The sequence below is a fragment of the Camellia sinensis genome, chromosome 11 (assembly GCF_055761805.1).
Source record: "Camellia sinensis isolate YWXY chromosome 11, ASM5576180v1, whole genome shotgun sequence".
Lineage (NCBI taxonomy): Eukaryota > Viridiplantae > Streptophyta > Magnoliopsida > Ericales > Theaceae > Camellia > Camellia sinensis.
This window is the reverse complement of record NC_138971.1, coordinates 173,510,194-173,529,375: the sequence shown is the minus strand read 5'-3', so window position 1 is coordinate 173,529,375 and position 19,182 is coordinate 173,510,194. Positions and strand designations below refer to the sequence as shown.

General features: G+C 36.9%; 1 protein-coding gene across 1 annotated transcript; it reads left to right on the top strand.

Moving 5' to 3' along the window:
• The first annotated feature begins 14,008 nt into the window (after nt 1–14,008).
• On the top strand, nt 14,009–19,089 carry LOC114280204 (uncharacterized). Its single transcript, XM_082896162.1, has 9 exons — nt 14,009–14,579; nt 15,315–16,156; nt 16,261–16,395; nt 16,505–17,634; nt 17,728–17,818; nt 17,965–18,066; nt 18,144–18,362; nt 18,443–18,570; nt 18,681–19,089. The coding sequence occupies exons 1-9, from the start codon at nt 14,567–14,569 to the stop codon at nt 18,829–18,831; spliced, it is 2,811 nt and encodes a 936-aa protein (XP_082752288.1). The 5' UTR covers nt 14,009–14,566; the 3' UTR covers nt 18,832–19,089.
• Nucleotides 19,090–19,182: the final 93 nt, after the last annotated feature.

Below are 19,182 nucleotides of genomic sequence, written 5' to 3'. Positions count from 1 at the left end.
CTCTGAAGGGATCCGAAAAATACACACACTTAACACATATACACCCATTCTCTCTTCTTCTTCTTCTTCCTAAGTCCCTGACTTTACCATTGGAGGGGTTTCCGACCAAACCCCGGTCGAGCAGCCTCACCGTTTGTTATTCTGTGCAGGTCTTCAATTCCCAAAGCACGCTGCTCATCCACAAAGTTTAACCCTTCTTCATAGTGCGGAAATCACCCCCGCACAATTGGTGCCGTCTGTGGGAAAACCACTGTTTGCTTCGTGACGACCTCCGGCGATGGGAATTGAAGATACACCCCATTCTGGGCTAGCAGAGAGGACTCCAATGACAGAGAGAACCAAAGATAACGGTCCAGCATTCCCTAGAAGGCATGAAGACCTTGCAGACCTTAACGAATAGAGCACCGATGTAGTAGAGCAACGTCATGTCATCGTCGGCGAGTCACCCCAACATAGCTCCCTTGATAGAGACAACCGCGACCAAAGGGAGAGAGTACCACACTGTTCTATGACAAGCTCTGGTGAGGGGAACGAAAGAGATACCTTTGTTGCCACTGTGGAAAAGGACTTTGTTGACAGAGAAGACAAAGGATAACAAATTAACACTTCGAAGAGTGCCGGAAAACTAGATCTGCACTAATGGATATAGAGAGACCAGATCTGCACCGACAGATGAAGTCTAGACACGACGTACACCACTGTACTATTGTTTAGTCGTTCTAATGCCTCATTCTAAAGGACTCCGATGAAAGAGATGATGATCGATAAAGGACTATATTTTATGAAAATGTTGGAGGACCAGATCTGCATCGAAGAACAAAGTCCAAATACGATGGAACACCACCGCATCATTGTTACTGACTCGTCTCATCATCTAGACGGAAGGACTCCAATTGGAGAAGACGAATGATAAAGAACCAATAATCCTAACAGTGTCAAAATACTAGATTTGTATCAATACTATTCAGTTGTCCCACCGACTAGACGGAAGAACTCCAATGATGGAGAAGACGAATGACAAAGGATAGATGCTCCTGAGTCTTCTGAAATATGAGATCTGTATTGACGAAACAAAGTTTAGATGTGGTGAAGCTCTACCATATCCTCGCAATTGAGTTGTTCCATTTATTGGAAGGAAAGACTCCATTGATGGAGAAAACAACAAACAAGGGTATGGTACAACCAAAACATAAGTTTGGGTTAATCCCAGTCGACTACATTGATGTGGGCCTAACAAAGGTCTAGGCCGATCCCAGCCAACCCCCTTAGTGTGGACCTAACAATGGTCTGGGTTGATCCCAGTCGACCACCTTGACGTGGGCCTAACAAAGGTCTGGGCTGATCCCAGTCGACCACCTTGACGTGGGCCTAACAAAGGTCTGGATCGATCCCAGCCGACCACCTTAGTGTGGGCCTAACAAAGGTCTGGGCTGATCCCAGTCGACCACCTTGACGTGGGCCTAACAAAGGTCTGGGCTGATCCCAGTCGACCACCTTGACGTGGGCCTAACAAAGGTCTGGACCGATCCCAGCCGACCACCTTAGTGTGGGCCTAACAAAGGTCTAGGTTGATCCTAGTTGACCAGTTCGATGTGGGCCGAACAAAGGCCACTCTAATATAAGCCGAATAGAAGCTAGGTTAAACCTAACTGTCCACCCCGAAGTGCGACGAACGAAAGCCACTCTGAAGTGTGCCAAACAGAAGTTAGATCGAAGCTAGTCCTTCACTAAGAGGTGGGTTGAATAGAGGCCACCCAACGTAAGCCAAAAAGAAGATAGGTTCAACCTAGCCGTCTACTCCAAAGTGTGCCGAACAAATGCCACTCCGAAGTGGACCGAACAAGAGCTAGGTTAAACCGAGCCCTCTACAATGAAGTCTGAATAGAAGCTAGGTCAAAGCTTGCTCTCCACTCCAAAGTGGGATAAACAGAGGTGTAACCGAGTCAAGTAACGGCCGAACAATGATGATCGATTGAGGGCAAGACAACTAATTCAATTAAGGCCAAACGGGAAATATTGCAAGGTTTCCCTATTATTGCTCGACTGGAAGAGCAACTTAACTTTTCAAAGGCATAAGGCGAAGTCTAGTCAAACAACGAACAATGTAGGGCTACATCCTTGTTGCTCGGCTGGGGGCAAACAACATAAACATGAAGAAATTGAAAGTTCGAGTTACAAGTCCAACACTTGGCAAATTTCGAAGATACTTTATTAACTTAAAGTTTCATTACAAAAGGACCTTAGCCTAACGAAGGTGATACGAAGTGGAAGAGCTACAAAGAGGGATGAACAATAGAGGTTGGTTGGATGCCCAATGCCCACTTTGAAGCGAGCTAAGCAATGGAGGTTGGTTGGACTCCAAACGTCCACTTCGAAGTAGGCCAAGCAGCAAAAGTTGGTCAAACGCCCAACGCTTGGGCCGAGCAATAGAAGTTAGTTAGACCCCTAAAGCTTGGGCCGAGCAACAGAAGTTAATTGGACGCCCAATGCTCACTCTGAAGTAGACCGAGCAATAGAAGTTGGTCAGACACCCAACGCTTCAACCGAGCAACAACGGTTGGTTGGATACCCAATGCCTACTCTTACGTGCGCCGAGCAATGGATGTTAATTGGATGCCCAACACCCATTCCGAAGTGGGCCGAGCAACGAAAGTTAGCCGGACACCTAATGCTCACTTTGAAGTGGACCGAGCAACAAAAGTTGGTTGGACGCCCAATGCCTGGGCCGAGCAATAGAAGTTGGTTGGACGCCCGACGCTTGGGCCAAACAACAAAAGTTGATCGGACGTCCAATGCCTGGGCTAAGCAGTAGAAGTTGGTCAGACGCCCAACGCTTGGGCCGAGCAACAAAAGTTGGTCGGACACCCAACGACTGGGCCGAGCAGCAGAAGTTGGTCAGACACCCAATGCCTAGGCCGAGCAACAAAGGCTGAGCAATGAAAGTTGGTCGGACGCTCAATGCTCACTCCAAAGTGGACCAAGCAATAGTGGCTGATTGGACGCCTAACATCCACTCCAAAATGGACCGAGCAAAGGAAGCAAGTCAAAACTAGCTAAGCAAGACCAAGTTTCATAGCTTGAGTAAACAACCAAAAGATTGACAACAAACAAAGTTGGAAGTGCAACATTCTACCAAATAAATACACTACAAACAACAAGCAAAGGTCGAAGGAGTGCAGTGCCCGACGAGAGTCAATATTATCGAAGTCGATACCAAGACTATAACGACTATGTGCAAGACAACTCTCAAGATAAGAGGTGCTAACATTGACAGTAGCTTGGTGGTAGAGAAACCGAATTAAAAAATGCAAACTCGCAACGCCAAAGCTGCTAGGGCCGACCAAGCAACTCGGTGTTGAAAAACAAAAATTATGCAAACAAGCTGCTACGGCCAACTAACTAAGTGACGGACAATCCTTAAGCTGAAGGTAAAACGACCGACTAATATATGAAGAAACGAGCTGAACAAATGGACGTGTTAATCATGTCCAAACAAGAAAATGGTGCATGATCCGTATGACCAAGCAATGTTAGCAAGCTATGCTTCGAGACCGAGCAGAGTGGAAGGGCAGGACTTGGTCGACCAAGCATTGAGACCAACACCAATTTATCTCTTACAAGTAGGACCGAGCAAAAAGATAGCGAATGTCTTTCAAATTAGAACAAAGCTGTGATAAAGCACACTTGGCCTGCTTTGAAGCGTCGCTGTGTTGCTCGGCCCAATCGACGAACACTGCAAAAATATATATATATATACTATTCTGCATATATATTTTTTTTCAAGTCAAGCAATGACGCTCAGCCGACTGAGAAAAAAAAAAACACCAAGCTAGACAATTACGAGGCTAGTGAAGACACATTTAGTTTGGGGGCACAACCGAGCTACAAAACATTAGGCAGACGCATACGTTAGACCGAACAATAATTTTTAATCCAGCTCATGGAGCTCAAATTAAGTTGTGATCACCCAAACTTCGAAGTTGGTGACATAATTGGCTTCCGCTTCGCCAAACATAAGCGCAAGCCAGGGGGCAAATGAAGTGGGTGAAAATTAATCAAGTCTTGGTGCTAGGCCCAATGCAACACTCACTCCAAGGTGGAGCTAGGTCAGACCTCGGCCCTATGGCCAACACTTGCTCCGAAGTAAGACAATCATAGGAGTTCGGCCCAATGTACGAGCGTCACTCCAAAGTGGAGCTAGGCCCAATGCAACACTCACTCCAAGGTAGAGCTAGATCGGACCTCGGCCTTATGGCCAACACTTGCTCCGAAGTAAGACAATCATAGGAGTTCGGCCCAATATACGAACGTCACTCCAAAGTGGGCCGAGCAACATAGTGGACCTTCTGGATGGACAGAACCACTCCGAAGTGGGTTAAGCAACATATTGGACCTTCTGGATGGACAAAACCACTCCGAAGTGGGTTGAGCAACATGTTGGACCTCCTGGTTGGACAACCGTTCTAGAGCAGACCAACTTAGAGAAAGCCAATTCACTGAAGATCTTTCTTGGGTCCACTAGAGACAAACAACTCTGCTCCTCTCCCTCTGTATGAACATAACGTGGAGACATGGAGGTGCAGAGGGACAAGGAGCATATATGACAGACCTGCGTCTGAATGGCAGGCGGAGTGGTTGTCCTCTTCCAATGAGAGATGTCCGCTAATGAGACAAACAAAACAGACCTGCACTCGAGTGTCAGGCGGAGTGGTCGTCCTCCTCCAATAGGAGACGACCACGAATAAGACACGTTGGACAGATGGCGGAGAGAGAAAGACTTGAACGACAAACAACCTTCTCCTATAAAAGGTGAACACTATTCACTCTGAAGGGATCCGAAAAATACACACACTTAACACATATACACCCATTCTCTCTTCTTCTTCTTCCTAAGTCCCTGACTTTACCATCGAAGGGGTTTCCGACCAAACCCTGGTCGGGCAGCCTCACCGTTTGTTATTCTGTGCAGGTCTTCAATTCCCAAAGCACGCTGTTTATCCACAAAGTTCAACGCTTCTTCATAGTGCGGAAATCACCCCCGCACAATTTTGAAAAATTCTAAGTGCACATAAATTGGATTATGTGTTGGACTTGAATAGTTTTTCTAATATGGTACATGAGTCACGCAAATTGTTCGTGGTCCTTTGCATTGTAAAACAAGGTAGGCAGTTCTCAAAAAATATATAAATAAAATAAAAAAAAGGTAGAAGTTAAGGAAGCTCATAACTCAGAGAGAGAGAGAATAAAATCCAATCTGTAAATGACAAATGCCCTTGTGCTTAATTTGGAAACACGTAGAGAGTAAATAATCACACATTCTGGTAGTATAATTATGTAGCAAAATGATGACAATCTAACTCATTTTTGTGTGTAAAGGCAGGTATAGACAAACCACAAACCAATCCAGAAAGCAAGAACTGTCGCTGTGATTCCAGGTAGCCAAACTGAGAACATTTTTCAATCCTAGTTGCAACACGCCCCGGTTAGGCCAACAAATCATGTCCTCAAGCTGGAAAAACACATGTCAATGTAACGTTGAAAAATCTTATCTGCGACATCTGTTTAGGACCATCTCCAGATTGTCTTTCCCCATCATGGCAACAAACTCATCGTAGTTAATTCTTCCATCCTGCAAAAGAATTAAGGGATACATTTTCGAAGTGCCAATTCATCATGAGTTTTGGAATCAAAAGACAGTGCATTTATAATCTAAAAAGAACAAACACTTCAGCGGAGGAAGCGTATGGTCATCACGATACTTCAGCGATACTTCTTAAACCCTCTGAACATGTCATAAGTGATAACTTTTTTTTATTAACAATGTTCTGCATTCTTCATAACACAATTTATGCGTTCTTCTAAATATATTTTGAAATATTTATAAGATGCATATAACATGTGTATTACAATTTCTATAATTGTTTTGCATTCTTTAGAATGTAATTGTAACATACAAGATATCTTGATGTTTTAAGTTACAAAATATATAAAACATTCATATGTATGATATATAATAAATTTGTAAAAATATGAAATTTTAACATGCCACAAGTGTGTCGTGTCTTGCATTTTTGAAAAATAACATGTTCGCTAGTCCGAGTGTAGTTGTTGGATGACAAAGAAACATGGACATGAAGTACTATATTTTTTCGATATGAAATTTCTATGTACGAGGAGAATAAAAAAGGCTAGATAAGCATTGCATTTGTAAAGGAGAGAAACCATACGTTGTCTATGTCAACTTCTGCAATAATCTCCTTTATTGTTTTCTTATCGCCCGTATTATACTTCTTTAGGGCGTGCTCCAATTCTTCCATTGTGATGTACCTAAATTAAGAGGCAAAAATGACAAAGCATAAATTATTTAAGAATCAGTCCTACAACTATGTTTAGGCGAAAATGGGAACAAAAATTGCTATAATGATGTGTAACATAATAAGATAACAATAGATTTGAGAGAGAAGCTTACCCGCTCTTGTCCTCGTCAAAATATTCGAAGGCAGTGTATAAGTGGTGCTCTCTTTCCACTCTATTCATATGCATCATAGCAGTTATAAATTCAATGTAATCAATTGTTCCATTTCCATCCACATCAGCCTGGAAGAACCATGATATTTTAGTTTTAACATCTGCAGCTATATACTATGGATCACATTTGTCTTGAAAAAAATGGACAAGTATGATTTCGATAATAGACAGTCTATTTTATTTAAAACAAATATGATCCAATCATATGGCTACTAATATCCGATCCTAATTTCTTACATGGATGATCTACTAGGCAAGCATTAAAAGATGAACGATCTAAATTAAGTTCAACAAATCCTACCTTATCTGACTCCACTATCAATGCAAATCAGCAATTTTATTTTAATTTATTTTCAACACAATAACACAATAGGATGACTACAACAAAATTTTCATCTCTCATTACCTCCAAAAAATGTTAGCTACTCAGCTTACTTTGCAATTTAAGAAATGTTGATCATGAATTTCATCTTTCCTCCCCCCCCACACACACAGAGAAAGAGAGTTATGGAAATGTCAATACTTTCCATCTGATACCCCAATTTTATATGAAAAAAAAAAACCTACCTTTCAAGAATATGGAAAAAAATGAACTACCTTTCACGATAAAAGCCACTCCCTCTCACAAGCTCTACATCTCTGTCTTCCTTCTACTTTTTTTCCCAAGAATTACAATGGATCAACAAGTTGTTTTTTCTCAACCACCACCACAATCCATTATTAAAAAACCCTCAAAATTTTCTCAGTTTCTTCGATCCATTTTTGGCAGCTGCAGCGAGAAGTCGGTGGAGAAGACATTAGTTGAGGATGAAAAAGATGGGAATACAGATTTTTCTTTTTCATTTTCTTCCTCCGGCTTGGACTCAGATTCAGCGTATTCTTCAAAGGAAAAGGGCAGTAAAAATGGAAAATTGCAAAATGAGTTTTAGAAAGTAACAGATGACATTAAGGAAGAACTTCAAGTGGCTGACTTGAAAAGGAAGTTGACAGAAACTACTGAAGAGAAAGAAGCAGAGAAGATGATCAGTGATTTAAAGATGGAAGCTGAAACATTGAATGGCGAGAATTCAAAGCTTTTACAAGAACTTGTCACCGAATGTAGCCAGCTGAGGAAGAAATTTGGTGAGAGAGAAAGGGGACTTGCGAGTCACACCGAGATGCATGAGACCCATAAGAGTGAAACATCTGCTCGAATGAGGGATTTAGAACTTGAGCTGGATTCTCTGCGTACCTAGAAAGGAGAGGTTGAAAAACAGAAAGCTGATAAGCATTCCAGTCTTCTGAAGAAACTTGAGGAGAAGGAGAAAGAAGATGAGGATGAAAAAGATGGGAATACAGATAATTCTTTTTCTCTTTCTTCCTCCGGCTTGGACTCGGCATCGGTGTTGCAGATTGAGAAAAAATGACTCGCATTCGCATTCTTGAAACTGTTTCAAGAATGTGAGGCAAACCTTGAAGTTGCTGAAATTCTAAACGCGTTTCAAGGTGCAAAGAACAGGGTCAGAGAATTGGAAGAAACAATCAAAGAGAAGTTAGAAAAAAAAATTGCTGATCAATGGAAGATGCTCCAAAAGAAAGAGGGTCTTATGGTACAGGTGAAGGACCTGGAACGGGAGGTGGACTCTCTACGGAACCAAAATAGTGATTTGGAAAATCGAATTTTTGAATTGGAGTACCCTAATTTTCAAATCCTGATCGACGGAGTTCCGGCATCTTATGCGTCTGCAGTAGTGGAGTCGCCAGAGAGATGTAAGAAGAACAACAAGAAGGCCTCCGAGAGAGCAACAGAAGTGAAAGTCCCTGGAAGAGTGAAGCCGATGGTGGCCGGAGGAGGAGTGACGGTGGCGTAGGAGGGAGATCGAAGACGGTTGTTGAAAATTCGAAGTAAATATTACCCACTGATTGTTTAAGTAAATTGGAAATGCTCTCAAAGCTGTTTTCTGGTAGAAGAACACCAATCAATAGCAACTTGAGTTTTTTTATTATTATTTTTTTATTTTTTATTTATGTCATGTCTATTATTATGATTTTCTTAGTTGATTGTGATATTATGGTGGAACTTTCACCAGTTTGGATTTTGTTTTTAAAAATAATAATTTTACCTTTAGATTCATCTAGATAAGGTTGACTAGAAAAATAAAAAATTGACATAATTTTAAATAAAAAAAATCATTAAAAATAAAAAAATAAATAAAAATAAAATATAATTTATTTAAAATTTCCCTGACAATTAAAGCTTAACGAGCTTAAAAAATATATTAAAAATTTAGTTTGCTTATCATTCAAGTCAATTTCAAATGAGATTTAATCAAAAAAAAAAAAAAATCACAAATTAGGTTAAAATAGTTTGATTTTTTTAAAAAAAAGTTCTATAAGACATACAAATTATATCCTTCAATCATGATTGAAGCTTTTACGCACTAATTTAAGTAAATATTTCAATAAAATTCCAATGGTAAACTTTTATTTAATTTGGAAATTGATTGTTGCGTTGTTACGTAATTTAGTGAGCTTTCTAAACTATTTTAAGTTTTTTTTTTTTACTTTTAAAATTTATTTAATTTAAATATACCTAAAAAGTAAAAAAAATATGAACATAATTTTAAAAAATCACTAAATACATTTTTTAAAAATATTTCTTTACAAGTATTGTATTTTTTAAGTCAAATAGTTAAATAGCCAAAAAATCAACTAAAATAATAAAGTTTCCAAACAGGCCATCTAGAATATTGAATGTAGAACCAACACTAATGGGGTGTTTTGGGCGAGGGGAGATTCTACTCACTTTGTTTGGTTTTAATTTTCAAATTTTATTTTTTGTAAAATTTTAATTTTTTGTTTTTCGTATTTTTTGTTTTTATTGAATTTTTTTAATTTTTTTTAAAAATTCGTATAATATTTGTGAAAAATCTTTAAAAAATTCACTAAATACCAAAAATACAAAAAAAAAAGATACGAAAATTCAGAACATTTTTCATATTTTTGTATATTTATTAATTTTTAAAAATATTTTTTCACAAATATTTTACTATTTATATACATCTAAGTAAGGTACATCCAAAAAAGTAAAAAAAAAAAACTTAAAATTTAAAAAATATTCACTAAAAACAAAAAAAAAATACGAAAAATAAAAAACTCAATTTCTAGAAAACTGAAACTAAACACATTGATTTATATTCAAAAAAATGTTTAAGTGAATCCAATTTTTTAGTATGTCTTATTAAATTATTTAAAGTTATAATTTATTCCCAGCATACCCCCTTTTTTTTTTTCAAATTATCCTTTTGAGGTACACCCAAATAAAATAAATTAAAAATTTTAAATTACTTTTGAAAAACCTTTATTTTGTTCACGTAAATACATGGAATATGATCAAAAACCCCAGTACCAGCGAAGGAGGATGGAAAAGGAAAATAACGAATATTTAGCATACTTTTCATCATTATTCTTCAAACACTTATAAACGAACAAATTCACTTTGTTCGGCTGTATATTTCAGAACAAAATGAAATTGTTCGATTATAAAAATCCAAACAATAATAACGAAAAATAGGCTGAATATTCACTTTTATTTAAAAAAATACAAACATAAAAAATTGTACTTTTAAATTTATGCGAATACTTACATCCTCTTTGATGGGTTGTTTTAAAAAATTGTTTTAATTATTACTCTTATACAAAATTCATTGTTTTTAATTTCTTTACAAATATTTTATTTTTCAAGTCCAGATAAGTTAAGAAACAAATTTTTTTAAAATATTGAAAAATTTCACTAAAAACAAAAAAAAAATTAAAAATCATTTTTAAAATCTCAAAAACAAAGAGTTTTTAATTTTTGTTTAGATTTTTTTTTTTAAAAATCTCATCATATTTTAATAGTGTTATTTACCAAACTGTTGGATGTTTGAGTCAATATTTAAATTAAATATTTTTTCAAATAAAATAAAAATCACTAAAAATAAAAAATTGACATAATTTTTTTTAAAAAAATCACTAAAAATAAAAAAAAAATTGAAATAAAATATAATTTATTTAAAATTTCCCGAACAATTAAAATACAGATTATTTCTTGTGGTTTAAAAAATTACAAATATCCCCTTATTAGAATTTTTTATTTAACAGAATTAACTAGAAAAATAAAATTCATAATTACTCTTCTATACAATAATAAAATTACTTAAATTATTAATTGAAATCTATTTTTAACGTCATTAAAAACTGTTACTTAACTTGATGATTTATTAATAAAAGGAGCGATTTGTTATGAAATTAGAAACCTCTGGCGTGAAATATAATTTTCAAAACTATATGGGGCGATTCATATTTTAATCAAACCTCAAAGGGTGTATTTGTAATTTATCCTTATTTTTATGATATAATTTTATATTTTATTTTAATGTGGAGAGTTTTGATTTTCTTAACTCTATAATTTAACAATGGTCTCCCCAAATATTTTTTATTAAAATTGGATTGGATTAAATAGAAATAGGTCGAATAGTTTTGCCAAGAGAAAGAGTTGAACTTTTAGAATAAATTATGAAAAATTACAAATGAATGTAGAATATTAAAAATACATATAAATATATGGGGTGTGTAATTTTTTATGTGTAAAAAAATTACAGTAAAAATTACATTTTACCTTTTGGTAAATAATTTTTTCATTTCTCTACTGTCTTCTAACTTTTTTCAATAATTGTTGAGAGCAATAGTCACTGGTCAATAAATAAATTAAATGGACAATTTTTATCTTTGATTAATTTAATTATGTAATTATGTAATTTTCATTACCATAATACCATCACACTAACATAACTTTAAAATTTTCAATCTTGTTAACTATTATATTCAATATTTATTTCAACTTTTGATAACTTTTATTTATATATGTATAGATATATATTTATATATCATTTTATCTCAATTTACACCATTATTTGATACATTATTTTATTTTTTATTTTTACTCAATTCTTACCCACTTAATCCCTATAATACCATCACCTTCATCCATCAAATTCTAAAACTAAACCAAACCCCATTAACCACCACTTGCTTTTCGTCTCAATATTGACACCCTTTCCAACCCCCTTCTCTCTCTATCTTCTCTTTTCCAAGTGCCTTCCAACCCTAGCCCAATCCTTTCTCTCCCCAATGTCCTCACATACACCACTATTTTCTTTTGCAATTGCCCCTTCTCCAACCTCATCTCTATTGTGCCCCACCTGCCCCTTCAAATGTGACAACCTAGCCCTTCACCTTCACTAATCCCTTCTTTTTTTCTAGATGATGATGGAATTTATCATGATGGTTGGCGATTAACAATGGTGAGTGACTAAAGAGAGAGGTCACGATATGTGAGATCAACGGTGGTAAGAGAAATGTGTCTAGATACCCAATTATCCACACAAAAAAAAGAAAGCGAAAGGTGTACTTTTTATCCTAGTTGATAATTTGCTTGAAGGACAAAATGATAAAACAATAATAGCAATAATGCGAAATGAGCGGATTGGTGGTGTACAAATATGTACTTCTTAACTTTTGTTCTCATAATATTTTCTCTATCCTATTCTATTCACACTTAGACTTAATTTGGGAACTTGGTTAGAAGTGAAATTTTGGCTTTTAATAATTTGGAAACTTTTTGGTCATATTATTTCTTCTTCTTTTTTCCCACATTTTTTCCCAAAAAAATAAAAATAAAATATCTTTTAACTAATTTTTCAAAACAAGCCTTAATCTCAAAATATATATATATATATATATATATTCTGCAGTAAAAAAAAATCTTACCTTACCTCCTAACTTTTTTGATTATGACTATAAGCAAATGTAAAGTATCTTGTTAGTTGTATTAATATATTCAAAAGAGATAGAGACCCCAATTGAACTATTGAGAATTTTAATATTCTCTCGTGTGAGTTTTTTGATAATTTGATCCAGGATTTGATGCAAAATTATTAAATATTTCAATATTTAATTATTATTTTTTTATTGGGAGGAATGTTGACTTTATAGATTTGTATGATCTCGAACAAGGTAATTATTCAGTAATTTCAGAATATGGACACGTGATATTTCATAGTATTATGATTAGTAAAAAAAGTAGGTAGATGGGATATCATGTTGAGTGATTGAGAAATATAAAAAAATATATTTAATGATAATTGATTAGAAAATATAAATACATGATACTCTAAAAATATTAAATAATTTTCTCTTGAACAAGGCACACCATACTCATATCAAACGAGGCATTATATTCTATAGTAAAATTTTAACCTTTAAAATTTGATTGAATATTATTAAATGAGAGTCGTCAAATATCAACGTTCTTTTTTATTTGACCCAGATGGTTCTGATCTAAGGCCGATAATAGTAATGCTGAACAAACATAGAGTTGAGTTGAATTTGGATTGGATGTGGAGTGAGTTTAAGTGGGTATTTAAGATTTAGGTATTGTCTGACATGTGTTATTTTAGCACATCATTTTATTTTGATCACATCACCTCTTTATTATATCATTTTAATCCCAACATACATTTCAAATATTTTCGTAAAAAGTCAAAAAGTATACTAATTTGGAACTTTCCAAACAACCCTTTACTTATTTAGTAGTTATTTTATTTTTTGTATATACTTATTTTTATCTTTAATGACTTTATTAACAAATTAAAAATTTTAAATTTCTAGATTTAGTTTGACGAAACGAATTGAAAAATTAATTTTTTTTAAAAAAATTCACAAAAAAAAAGAGGCCAAAAATAGTAGTATTTTTTTGGGCTTATTTTAGCTTTTTTTTTCAATTTTTTTAAAAACTTTTTAAATTCATCTACACAAGACAAATGTAAAATATATATATATATATATAATTTTGAGAAAAGCCACTAAAAACAAAAAAAAAAATTAATAAAAAAGATGAGACTTTTTCAAGAGTTTCCAAAGTGTAAAAGTACAAAAATATCTCCAGTAAGTTTAGATTGGCTAGGCTTAAATCTCTACAATCCCATCCTTCAACAAATTCCATAATAAAAAATATATATTATAAAAATAAAATAGGTAAATTATAAATATATTCTCTGAAATTTATTTAAATTACGAATTATCCCTGTAGTTTTAAAAATTATAATCTGCTCTTAAAGTTTTTAATTTCATAACAAATAAGTCTTTTTATTAATAAATCATCAAGCTAATTAACAGTTTTAATGATGTTAAAATTTTATTTCAATTAATAATTCATATAATTTTATTATTATATAGGAGAACAGTTAGAAATTTTATTTTTTCAGTTAATTCTGTTAAATAAAAAATTCTAACAGGGAGGTATTTGTAATTTTTCAAAATCATAAGGAGCAATTTGTATTTTAAGCAAACTTCAGAGGGTGTATTTGTAATTTATCCAAATAAAATTAAGTAAATTATATAAATATAAGGGAAAACTACCAATAAATCCCATAAGTTGATCTTATGATCCATTTGGTCCCAATTTTAATCTAATGTCCCGTTTGGTCCTGTGTTGGGTGAAAGGACGTATTTGCCACAGTGGTTAATGTTTCCGTTGTTCGCGGATGGAAATGGCAGTGTTGTTGGCGCGTGAGGCAACGCGTGTTGCAAACTGTGTGAAGATGAGGACAAGTGACACGTAATAGCGTGTCACATATTGGCAAAGCGTACTAAGGGGTTTTGTAATAGTAGTAGAGTTTATTTGTAGTTGTATGTGGCACACATTCGGGTTTGCCCATTTATCCGAAATACAACCCGTTTCACAACTCATTTCATACATCCACATCCCCACATGTATAAACTGGTAACTCGTTTCGTATTTCCCACAATGAAGAAACCCTAATATAGCGATTTCGTGTATTCGATAGATTTCGATTGAACGCAAATCCCGTTGCGTGATTCGGGGGAGGGAGGAGCGATACTGAAGCGTGTTTGCAGCGTTACGTTGACTGAAGATTTGTGTGACATTGTCGGGCGTTCAAAGTTTCGGAACCATATTCTCAGGTTTTTGTGTTCGTTGGGTTGTCAGACGTCTGCAATGGCCGAACAAGGTATGTCACGTAACATTGGTTTTGAAATATTTTTTTGGGGTTTTGTTTAGTCGACGTATTTGGTGTTTGGTGTTTTTGTTCGGATTACCGGTATGATTGGTTGGGGTTATGTGTAATCGAGCAGGTTTTTTGGGCGTGTGTTTTGTTTTAGGGGGTATTTGCGATGTGGATGTTGGGCGTGTGGTTTTGGGTTTGTGGTGGGATAGTGCGGTTGTGTGTTTTGTTGTTATGCGTAGTTGGTTTCTTGGTTGTGATTGTGATGATGTGTGCTTTTTGGATGGTTGTGTGACTGGCAGTTGTGGTCAATGTAGTTGTGAATATAATATAACAAAAGTTGGGACCACAGGAAATGGTATGTTTTCTGTAGTGATTTGTCCTGCATATGTAGTGGTGGGATCCCCAATTTTTTTTTGGTGTGGCAGACAGTAAACGGGAATAGTTGTGGTGCTGGTACGCTATTATGTTATTTTGTGAATTTGTGCATTATATTAATGGTTTTGGAGTTAGGTTTGGGCAGTTGGTTGGTTATGTGGTTTATGTTAGTGTGTGTTATATTATTGTGTGTTTTGATTGTTGTGTGGATGTGGGTTGGTGTTTTGGTAAACTGGATAGCGTTTGAATGTGGTACATGGGTGTGCTGGTATTTGGTTTTGTGTTGGTTTTTTATTTCTCTGTAATGACTGCTGGATGTGATTTGAAATGAATGGTAAATCTGTTTGTGGTTTTGTTTTTCAGAGCGCGATATGGTAAGGAGTCCGTGGACACGTTCATGTGAACGTAAACGTGTTGAGGGGCAAACGGGGTCACATGCAAACAACCTTGGAGTGAAAATGCAGGGGCGAATCCTATTCAAGCAAGCTAAAATAAGAAAAAGTGAAGATACACGGTCTGTGGGTAATCTTGTAACGGGGTGCCAGCCTAAACACAACACGAGGATGAATTTCCGTTCAAACATTGCAGGTATAGTGAAGCTTGTGAGTTTGGCAAACCTGCAGGAGGGACACTTGAATCAGTTGAGAAGAACACCATTCTGGGTTATGATAGAGGCGATACACGTCAACAAGTTGATCCATAACGAATTCCGAAAGTGTGATGAGTTAATCTGCAAAATTATAAAGGCATACAATGAGCGGGAGAATGCATTCAACATTGGAGGTTCAATGGTGAAAATTGGTACTAGTGACATTAGGTTAATCTTTGGATTACAATGTGGGAAGAGGCGCATGGACTTGTCACCTGGACAAAGACCAGCATCGGACTTCATTCAACGTAGGTGTTCTGGAACTTCACGCCTAACATCGAAACTAGTGAAGACGTTATTTTTAGAGGCTGTTAGTGGTCATAGCAAACAAGATGAGGAAGACGCTGCGAAGTTATTAGCGCTGTACATTTGTGGGAAGCTTTTTTTTGCCAACTCCGGCGAGACAATAAGTTGGACATTTGTTCGGTATTTGAACAATCTGAATACCGTACGGATGTATGACTGGACAGGCGCAATCTTGTCAATGTTGATGGGGTCAGTCAAGGAGTTTCATAAAACGCCGGGAAAGGTGACTGGCTGCGTGGTTGCGTTGCTGGTAAGTGTGTGACTGAATGTTTTGTGGTTATTGTCTTGTATGTGTGGTTGGGTTTATTTGTACGTTTAATTGCATTGTTGAATTTTGTTATGTGTATGTCACAGTATTGGTTGTGTGAACATTCGACAATAGTGGAGCCTGACACCGAAAACATGTTTCCAAGGTTCCTTAAATGGGGCATTGGAACACTGCTGAACAGAGCGCAAGGGGTAGAATTTGGTGGTGCTGTAACGTTCCAGGTATGCACGACGTTGGTTCCCAATATGGTTGTTGTGGATCTTTGTCAATTGTAGTCTGAAAATGACCTTTGTAATTTTAAAATCCCGTTGTGTTTGTCCGTGTGAACAGGTAAAGACTGATCGGCTGAGGTCTCTTCAGTATGAACGGGAAATGATGGGATTGGATGTCGAAGCGGCTGACAGAGATGTGGCCGACGTTGTTGACATTGGAGCACACAATATTGGCGGAGAAGATGATTTTGTTGACAGAGTTAATGTAATGAAAGAGACAGTTGATTTTGGAATGCGGGGTGGGAGTGTTGAGGCACGTGGGAAGAACAAAATTGGCAAGAGTAATGCAGGTAATGTGCGTGATCAATCAGTGGGTGTGTTCGGCGCTGGGCTGGATGTACAGCGTGAATCGAGTAGTGCAAATGAAAATTACACGCAGGTGGAGTCTAAACTAGAAGAAGCGTTAACTGCAATCACGACACTTCAGCTGCAGAACAAAAACAAGGACAATATGATATCACGCCTTGAAGAAGAGATTACTAAGTTGAAGAGTAAGAGCGATTTGCAGGCTGTGAACATAGTTGGTGGTTTTGGGTGTGTTTTGAAGATGAAAGATGAGGAGCTTCAAAAGTTGAGGAAGGAGAATGGGGAAATGCAGGTAAAAATTTCAGTACTGGAAGAACAACTGGAGGACCGCGACGTGCATGTTATCACGCAAGCATTCCGTGACGCTGGTGATAAGCAAGTTGCTGGGGGAAGTGGCACGGGTTGCAGTGGGTATGGGGGGTCGTTTTTGTGTGATGTGTCACCGTTACGAGCAGTCAATGATTGTTCATGGCAGGCATGCAATGAACCGAATGAGGTGGAAGTGCATGATCCAATGGATGTCCAGCAGTGTGATGTGGAAGTAGAAGTGTTGCCATATGTGGGTGAAGGAGTACCGCGGTTGGGCGGGCTAAATTCGTTGGTACGTAACATTAAAGGCAAAGTCAGAAAGGAGCGGAAGTTGGCAGACTATGAGTACCCATTGTTAGGGATTCGTGATAGAAGGAGGGGATCAGAAAGCGATAATGTTGGGGGAGAGAAGCACTGTGTGATTGGTAATGCTGTTATAGATGTGGATGCAGTTGAGGTAGATGGGAAAAAATGGTCGGGATTTGATATCAACAACAGGTTAGGCGTGTGGAAGATGATGACATTTGAAGAGAAGACGAAGATCAAACAAGCGTACGATCGTAACGGCGACGGGTAAGGTTTTTTTTACTGTTTTTCTTTTGCTGGTTGTGTTGCTGTGTGTGCATCACCCTTTTGTATGGATTTTGAGAAAATTATTGTTTGTAGGGCTATTGTGTGGGCAGACCGAGGTACCGGTGTGACGGTAGACTTTTCTGATGTGAAGGGACTGGTTAGACAAAGCAGTATACGGGGCAATGTACGTTCATTTTTATCTTTAACGATTTATACGTTGCGTTTTTTAGTTGTAGAGTATGAATGAAGCAAATGGTGGCAGCATGCGATGTGGTGGGGTTTATGTTTTTTTAATTTTTTTTTGAGGCGCAGTTGTTTTGTGCAACGCAGGTGATTGATGCATATACGGAGCTGTTGAAAACTGATCAGTTGAAGGTGTTGGGAAATGATGAGCAGGCAGACAAATCATATTTTTTCAGTAGTGTTTGCCTGGTGAGTTGTTGTGGGTGGGTGGTAAGTGATTATGTTGTTGTTATTTGTAACGTGGTGTGGTTGTCGTATGTGTGTAGGATATGGTGAAAAGCGCAGATGTGAGAGGGTTTGATAAGTTTGTGCGGAAGAATATTTCTGCCGGTACCATGTGTCGGTTCATGCATTTTCCGATGTGTCATAATGGACATTGGACACTTGTCGTATATGATACTGAGAGCGGGGACTGGAAGCATTACAATCCGATGAGGCAGCGTATGGACAGGGTGGACGTGCATTACACGGAAGCGCTTTTGTTGGTAAGTTGGTAAGTAAGGTTTGTTGCTGTGTGGGTGGGACTTATCTGTTCACTGTTGTATTTTGTTTGCATGTGTGGCAGAAGGATCGGGTGACGAACGTAATGAAACAGTCGCTGCTTGAGTTGGGAATGGATGTTCTTAGCATCGAGTCGGATTCTGATCATGTGCTGGAGGCTGTGAGTAGTTGCCCACAGCAAAAAGCGGAATCGTAAGTGTGGTAGTTATGAAAGTGGTGACCTGTTGTGTGTGTTAGGTGGTGAGTAGGGGTGTGTACTTCACATAGTTTTACTAATTTAACATAAATGTTGTTCAATGCAGGCTTGACTGTGGGATAATTGTGTGTGCCATAATGCGCCAATACGTGCACCAATGTGATGTGGAACGGACACTGCAAGGTTCCAACTGCAGCGTGTTGCGTGCAAATATGGTGAAGTCTTTTGTCAATGATCCGGTGCGGGGGTTGGCATAGTATATATGTCTGCTGGTGTTTGTTTTTGGGCTGATGGCATTATCATTAAGTTAGATATATTTTTGCGAAATGTGCATATGACAATTTCTTGTTAGAAAGGTTGTTATTCCCGTGTAGTTATTTAGGTTTGAAACATACTTTTAGTAGTTTTTGGTGTTGGTTTTTGAAGTTGTTCAACGTATATGTTTTGGTGTTGACATACAGTCGTTGTGCAGTACTTGTCACGGGTTGTGAATGAAATAATTTTGGTTGGACAAATAATTTTGTGTGTTTATTGCCGTGTATGTATGTTGGCGGGTATTATTATGTGCATTATACTTGGGAAAAAATGTCGACGAAGGTAGCCACGTT